Consider the following 8,378-nt stretch of genomic DNA (forward strand, 5'->3'; position numbering starts at 1 on the left):
CTCTTATTCAATGTTTATTTGACTATGCTAACCCTGCATGGTATAGTAACATAAACAAGTCAGATCAAAAGAAGTTGAAGATTATACAGAACAAAATGGTGAGATTTATCAACTGTTCTGGTCCAAGAACTCATGTTGGCTACAGCGAACTTTCTAAAGCTGGTTTTCTTGAAGTCGACCAAAGATCAAAACAACTCGTATTGCATCATGTGCATAAAATATATCATACTAGGTCGAATCATTATATTCGATCCAACTTCGATCTTGTTACTGACGTATATGATTATAATACAAGAAATAGACAATTCAACTTTAACTTACTTGAAAGAGTAGGTAGTATTGGAAATTCGTTTTATTACAATGCCATAAAACATTGGAATTCCCTTCCCAATGGTGTAAAAGAAATAGGAAACTATGATCATTTTAAGAGGAAATTAAAGGAATACCTAATACTTGACAGTCAGAGAAGAGAAGTGAATGACATGTTATATGATTGAAATTTTTATTCTTCTGTCGGTTCATACTTTTTCATGTTGTATAATACTTATGTTTTCGTACGTTATAGAAATTCTACAAATTCATCATTATTTTCCTCTTCTTCCTTCTCCTCTTTTTCTTCTTCTCCTTCTTCCTTTTCTTCTTGTACTTAATATCATTTCTATCATCAGTTTAATGTTGTTATTATTATTATTATCTTTAATAAGTAGTTCTTTTAATTTTCTTATCTGTCTGTAAATATTACTATTTTAACTTATTAATTTTATACATGTCTGTAAGGGACCCCACTGGAAATAAGCTCTCGAGCTTTCGTGGGTTATCCTGTTCAAGCTTGTCGAATAAAAATCAATCAATCAATCAATTCCACACTTACTCGCATGGTCACGGTTTTATTGATCGTGGCCACTGTTTTTTGGAATTATATAAATTTCACTCGCCCAGCGGCGTGGGACAATATGATGATGTGACGCTCAGTCGCTTTGCTCCAAAGCGTTACACGTATCTTAGTATCAGTAGTAATTAGTTGACTCAAAATTATGCTACAGTACACACTTAATAGCAACCCCAATTCTGAGCTCGGCCGAGTGCCATCAATTTAATCTGTTTCTTGTTCAATTTCTATTTCTAAATGCTTAACGTAGCTAGGGCCTACGTACCACTCCCTAATACAGTACTGTATAAACTGTTATTTGCCAAACACCATGAAAGTATTTGCAAAATGATGTAAATTCCAATATTCGATCACTATTGATTGAGCAAAGGTCGCCACAGTTGGTTCTGTAATTGTCTTTATTCCAGAAACACAACAATAAACGATAACATATATTGACGATAAAAGCATTTAATACAAATGATTATAACAATAACAATTTAAGAACGGGCAAAAGCACCAACCAATGCCTAGGCTTTGACCCAAAGAAATGTCATTTTCTGTTTGAAGGCTCTCCTAAGTAGTTATTTGTTTTTCTTAAAGTTACCCCCAGTTAGGGGCGGGAACCATCCGTTATGGAATTGCGACCGTATACGCCTACAAGAACGGCATGTTATTGTTGTTCATTTATGTGGCTGCAATGTGCGCTCTGCAAAATGACGTCATTGACAGTGTGACCCGAAAGTGGATCAAAGTATTTTATTCATATTTTGTGTAAATGATAAATTATTATAAAATATCATTTTTAAATTATAATAATGCAAGTATTAAAAATATATTTGTATTTAATTCAAAATTAATATTTTAATTTCAGAAAAAGTATTACATTTCCATTATTCATCCGTGGTTTTAAAATTGGCAACAAATAGGGATTTTCCCCGTACTCGTGCGCATGCGTTTTAATCTCGACCTCCAGTACCTGTGCCTATTCTCCATTGAATCACTCAATACAACTTAACTCAGCTCAGCTCAGCTCCGCGTTCTCCAAACCTGGACGAAATCAAGGAGAAGAAGAAGAAATTGTTGCAATCGTAAACCGACATCAATCTCGTCAGTCGGGCCGATAATTTTGCCGAGTTCCTACCGACGACAAATTCAAAGTTAGGCCGATTAACGTAAGTGCTTTAATTGTTGAACCTAGCTAGGCTATAGTATATAGAAGTATAGCTATACCTATATAGACATGTTAGTCATGATCATTATGGGAGCCAGGAGTAGCCGTAGTGGAGTACACTCGAGTTGGAATATCATACAGACTGGCAGGGGCACACAAAGCTGCATTACAATCCTGGCTGTGTATCAAAAACTGTTCTATTGATTCTCAACATTTCGATCACCAGTACTAGAGAGTCTAGACCTAGCTGTTCAAAACTCAACTTAGTTCACTCGAAATTGGTACTTTAGTGACAATTGATTTGATGACACCTAATACATGTAGCAGTAAAATACAATCTTATTATTATTATTATCTTTTCTAGGTCTACTTACGATTTTTAATATAATAGATCTAGAAGTCTAGACTCTAGAAAGAATATTTTGAAAATTAAAGTCGTGAGTCTACTGTCAAACTTGGAGATCAAGCACTTTGTACTACGAGAAGGAAGAAAATGAAATTGAACTGGAAGCCCGACTGCTGAGAACACAGCATTCTTCCAGAATCTTGGGTAAAGGTAAAGGTAAAGGTATTCATTGTGTACATTAGTGTGCAATTGTGTGCAGTGTGTGTATTGTGTGTAATTCCTACCTCTCATGCAGTAGGTATGCAGTGCTAGAGGTCAATACGCATTAGCATTGTAATGACTCTCTATCATATGCTGCTGGAGTGGGCACGGGGTGTAATATAACATTCTTTGGACCGCTGAAAGGAGTTATATTTTCCTGTAAACGGTATGGACCTCATAGTAGGGAGGCTAATGCCTGGGCATAAGGCTTCTACGCCTACGATTTGTGCGCTTGTCGTCCAAGTCAGAAAATTACCAAAAGAAAAAAAAAGAAATAAAAATATCTATTGAATAACATACAGGTATATAACAAAAATACAATTTTACACTCCACACATACCTACATGTATAAACACGGATCTGTAACGGTTAGATTTTGGCATTGGCCTCCCTACTCGTAAGTCATAGTCATACCCTCATTCATGCTAAAAAAGTATGGACTTTTCAGTTTTCACACACATGTATAAAACAAATCATGCAAATGGGAGAAAAATAATAATTATTGTTGAAATATTTAATTTTATTAATTATATACGATGCTCTAAAATACTGTTACCGTAAATGACTTTAATAAATCAGTTTTGTAATTTCCAGCTGATTCACTGATCTCAAAATCATCTTGAAAAACGGAAGAAACTGCTGCCGATTTTCCTCTATTGCGTCCTGTTTCGCTGAAACTGAAATGTTGGAAAGTTTGTTGTTTTATTTCTTATTTTGTTATACGTCCAACGCTATAGCGACATGATTGAGGTATTTTTTATGACCGAATTTGTGTTAATACACAGAGATGAGCGAAAACAAAACAGCTTTTTAGCTAGGATTGACTTAGACTTCCAATTTTTATTTTCAAAATATTTCAACAATAAATTGTATTTTACTGCTATTTAGGTGTTTGAAAATGTTGTGAATCAACAGAGGCCATCTCTGACCCTACACAAAAAATATAATGATGTCTCCTTGAGTGACTTTCACCCTAAGTATAATTATTGCAAATATGTTTTTATACAACCCCTGTTATTGTTCCACTTTCATACAAATTAAATTATTACAAGGGTCAGATTGCAGTGGCTGTCCTAGAATGAAATACCCCTCCAGAGAGTCTTTGGGGGAGGGAAATATAAGAGCTTGACTTTTTATTATGGGGCGAATTGTGGAAAATATAGAACATGTACATAAGCCCTGTTGCAAGTTGGTCATAAAACTGAAGACTAATCCTGGTGATTAACAACACCTTTTATTGGGTAAATACCCGAATGGTGTTGAATTCAGAATGAGAACCCACTACAAAAAAAATGTACTATGTGTTTTTAAGTGACATTTTCTACTTCTTGCATGTCTTTCAGAGTATAAGCACTGATGAATACAAAGGATCCAGCAGCCAAGCATCTGCCTGTCTTGCCTTCATCCAAAGCTGCCTTCCTAATTAGCTATCCCTGTCATAGCCATCCCTGTCACTACCAGTTGACGGAGTTCCGCCATTACCAGTGGGACCAGTCAGACCTACCAGATTGAAAAACTAATCCAAACTTTGAACTGAACATCACTGCTCAAAATGCAGCGGTTTATTGAGAGCTGTGAGAAACAATCAACAATGCACAGGTAAATAATTTATGTATTTCTAAGCAATATTAAGGCTGGTTCAGATAATATGGACCGGCCTTGAGGGAGATATCACATATATATATTTCCAAAACAAGACTCATATTGCCCCGAGTCAAAGACGAGGGCAATATATGTGGTAATCTCCCTAAAGTTAAGCCAGTCAATATTGTTATTGTTATCCAAATCAGACATCTAGAGCAAATACGTAAATCAACCATGACAATCTCAATGAACTAACTTTCTCAAACCAGCACTGCATCCAGTGCTTGACAAAATTTTCGATACACTGCAAACAGTGTGCCTTTGGTGTGATTATTACGTCACAATAGAGTGCGCGCAAAGTCTGCAGGTTCTCGTACGCATGATAGATGCGCAATAAAAATGATAAAATACGGCGCGGTGAATATGGTCTTATATTTACTGCTTTTCTAACAGGATTACAAGTAGTGGAATATGATTTTGTAAAACCACTGCTCAGATGTCTGATACGGGTAATAATGGGTAGTACACCACAGTTAAAGCTGCCACATTTTTGTTTTAATGTGTAAATGAATAGTGACTGTGCACAACAAAGGACTTGCACATATTCACTGAGCTCTGTGTTAATATAAAATGCAGAAAAGTAAGGCAATGACGTCAAAAAGAAAACCGCAGTGGTTTTGCGGCGTCATATCTGAACGAGCCTTAACAGTAATTTGACAGCTCAAATCATTGATAAGTCACAAATCTGACAATGAAGTAGTTCAGAAAAATATTGATTTAAAAACATATGTCATTATAGAGTAGTGTAGAACATGATAGTTATATAGGTTTTAATGAAGTAAATGGCAATCACAAAATAAGCTGGAAAGCTTGAATTCCTAGCTTTAGAAAGCGCACAGTGAAATTTAGAGGATTTACTGAAGATCACTGATATTAACCTACACTTGCTTCTCTCCACCCAGGTGTTAAATGGGTACCCGGTAGCAGGCGCGGATCCACGAGCCCAATTCTTCCGGCCCGGCTATGGCAAGCCCATTGTGTAAAAACTAGATAAACTCAGTTTATCAGAAAAACTGTGTTTATCAATGATAAACTCAGTTTACCAACTGATAAACTGAGTTTTTCTGATAAACTGAGTTTATCAACTGATAAACTCTGTTTATCTGATAAACTCTGTTTATCTGTTGATAAACTGAGTTTATCATTGATAAAATTCTTGATAAACTGAGTTTATCAACTGATAAACTGAGTTTTTCCTGATAAACTGTGTTTATCTGTTGATAAACTGAGTTTATCTGAGAAAAACAGAGTTTATCTGAGAAAAACAGAGTTTATCTGAAAAAAACAGAGTTTATCTAGTTTTTACACAAAGGGCTTGCCATAGCCGGGCCGGAAGAATTGGGCTCGTGGATCCGCGCCTGCCCGGTAGGATGCGACCGTCATTGTTGGTCGAACAGGTTTTGAGCGTCAAGTAACGCCTGGCTGGAATGCTCCCCAGGAAGTGGAGATTGTGCACACAGTGTGTGCGGACCAGCACTGAATCCAATGACCGGGGTAATAGTATATCTGTAAAGCGCTTAGAGACATTTGTATCAAGCGCTATATAAGCGGAATATTATTATTATTATTATTATTATTTGTACCCGGTATGTATTTGATTGGACAATTGATTACCCAATACATACGTACCTACTGCAAATTATTTCTCATAGACTGATACATGTACCTGTTAACATGCTTTCTGTATTAAATAACAAATATTTCATGTCTTAGGTAAAAGTATTCCGACGTAATTTTTGTTGTTCAAATCAAACCTTTCTGATTTAACAGGCAAATGAATGAGGCAACTGATGATGAGAGGGCTTCTACAGGAACTCTGAAGGAAGCAGGAGCTTTTGGTCAGCCTGGGAGTGGGATCCACAAGGAGTCAGAGGGTAGCACCCACCAACCTCGGACCAGTACACCCAAGAAAAACACCTTTAGTCCTCCAACACCAACTATTCAGAGACATACCAGTCCCAAGAGGGCAAGTGGTGATGGTCCACTGCCAGAGGAAGGTGCGTCCGCTTGGCCAACTCAAGAAGGTCTAGAGGAAGAAGCTGAGCTTTGTCTACCAGAGATTCAGCCACACCCAGAAGATGAAGTAGGTGCAGAAGGTCAGGATGAGGTTCATTCACAAGCTGGTGACCTATTGGAAGAGGATGACCCTGCCCCTCAGCTACCGTCATCCAATGGTGAGATAATGTCTTCCCTCAATGAGGTGATGTCTTCTGTCAACTGGGTGACGGATGCTGCAATAGGTAACACAGAGGGAATACAAAAGTTAAAAGAGGGTCATAGTCGTAACTGTGTGAGAGCTGGGTTACAGCATTCCAAGTCCATGGATGCAATAGAATCGATGAAAAATCAAATCTTAGTTCTTACTCAGAATGACCATAAGAAAGATGAAAGGATTAAATCTCTTGAAGCTGATAGGGAGGTTGCTAATAAAGGTGTAGAAACTTGGCAGATCCCTTTCTCTGACCTGAAAAGAAAAGGGAAAGATTCAATCTCTTCCAAAATCATTCATACACCATCTGGGGGGTGCTTTAAGGCCAAGTTGTTCCTCAATGAGATCAGCAAGCATGGGAGTCCTTGTTTGTCTGTAGTTGTTTCAGAGACCAGCGTGAGCAGCGCTGCTGCAGCGGCTGACAAGGCATTGAAATACAAATGTAGAGTACAGCTTGTTAACCTGAAAAATGTGGCTGATTCCATTCAGGAAGAACATGAGTTACAAAGGGGGGTATGCGGCGCAGCATCGGGAAAGAATGAAGCCAAATTTCTCGACTGGGTTACTATCAAGTTGATTGAAGATCAAAGTAGAGGATTTTTAATGAACGGGGTGCTTCTGGTCACACTGACCTTTGAAAAAATCTAAACATGGCAATGCCTGTGGTAGAACAGGAATAGATCTTTGATGGGATGTCCTTCTTTTACTACGGTCCTTATCTATCGATTAATTTAAACTTTACACTGTGTCTTACTCTAAAATAAGATTGAACAAAAGGAAATTAGGTTTCAGACTAACTTTTTGCTTTAAACCCTACTTTGAACAAAAATCGAAACCCAGGGTCAGGTTTACACTTCAATAGAACATAGGCCTAAATAAACAAACAGTGCTGTGACACATGCCCTGATGATAATTGATCTGGCTTTTACGTCGTCAGATAGGGTTAGGTTGACAATTTGGTTCATGTTAGGTTTAGGGTTAGGGTCAGGTACAGTGTTTGACCAGGCTGTTATCTTTATGGAAATCAATTAGTGTAGGATATTGACCGTTGAGCAATTATTAACGCACCATGTCTTAACACTGTCGTACTACTGAACAAACATCTTGGAGTACCTACAGTGATATTTATTCTGACAAGTGACTGCATTGCACAGAAATTGAATTTTATTTGGTTCCTGTTGGCCATCTAGACTTGGCATATATAGTACTAAAATCACTTTTAATATTGAAGTACTTATCTGGAGGACCTGTTTTGAAGGCAGTGACTTGAAAGGACTCGAATTAAACAAAATATCGTAATAAGAATGGTTCTTCTTCCTTTTTGAGTACAGACCTCTTTACAGAGTATTATCCTACTATACTGGGGGTGTGTGCAGGTGGACCACTACACCGGGGTTTCCCCCTACTCTTATACGAATAGTGCAGTGGGTTCTTAACGTGCAAAGGTAGTGACTCTACACAGGGCCTCCATTTAACGTCCTATCCGAAAGAAAGGCAATATTCTTTGGCCACATTGAAGGACATCAGAGTCTCTTGAAAGATTTTTTGGAAGGAAAAGTAGAAGGTACCAGACCGGGAGGGAAACCAAGGAACGAGTAGGGGTGGAATGACTCTGCAAGAATGTACTAATATGACAGAGACAGAGATTTTTTGAAAAAAATTAATGTTGCAATAAACCTCTGAGGTCGAAGAAGATACCTTGATAGGCAGACTTGAAATATCAGTTGCATCAGGGTCATGTCTGAAGTACATGTAGATGTATTCGATTGAAACTGTATGAGTACATGACATATATGCACTATCATATTAAAGATAAAGGTGAGTTCTGGTAATGCGATTTTTTATTTATTTATTTATTTATTATAGTTTTATTTTA

The 8,378-nt window shown here is 37.4% G+C and overlaps 1 protein-coding gene across 1 annotated transcript; it reads left to right on the top strand.

The window, feature by feature from the left end:
• The first annotated feature begins 1,892 nt into the window (after positions 1-1,892).
• Positions 1,893-7,846, top strand: LOC105439172. Its single transcript, XM_011667861.2, has 3 exons — positions 1,893-2,043; positions 3,993-4,248; positions 6,064-7,846. Exons 2-3 carry the CDS (start codon positions 4,202-4,204, stop codon positions 7,148-7,150), a joined length of 1,134 nt encoding a protein of 377 aa, XP_011666163.2. The 5' UTR covers positions 1,893-2,043; positions 3,993-4,201; the 3' UTR covers positions 7,151-7,846.
• Positions 7,847-8,378: the final 532 nt, after the last annotated feature.

The sequence above is a fragment of the Strongylocentrotus purpuratus genome, unplaced genomic scaffold (assembly GCF_000002235.5).
Source record: "Strongylocentrotus purpuratus isolate Spur 01 unplaced genomic scaffold, Spur_5.0 spur5_contig_865, whole genome shotgun sequence".
In the NCBI taxonomy this organism is placed as follows: Eukaryota; Metazoa; Echinodermata; class Echinoidea; order Camarodonta; family Strongylocentrotidae; genus Strongylocentrotus; species Strongylocentrotus purpuratus.

Bases quoted from the DNA above. Each gene is read 5' to 3' on its own strand.
- LOC105439172 (XM_011667861.2), top strand. From the start codon at position 4,202: ATGCAGCGGTTTATTGAGAGCTGTGAGAAACAATCAACAATGCACAG. The intron at 4,249-6,063 runs GTAAATAATTTA...CTGATTTAACAG, and splicing joins AAACAATCAACAATGCACAG to GCAAATGAATGAGGCAACTG.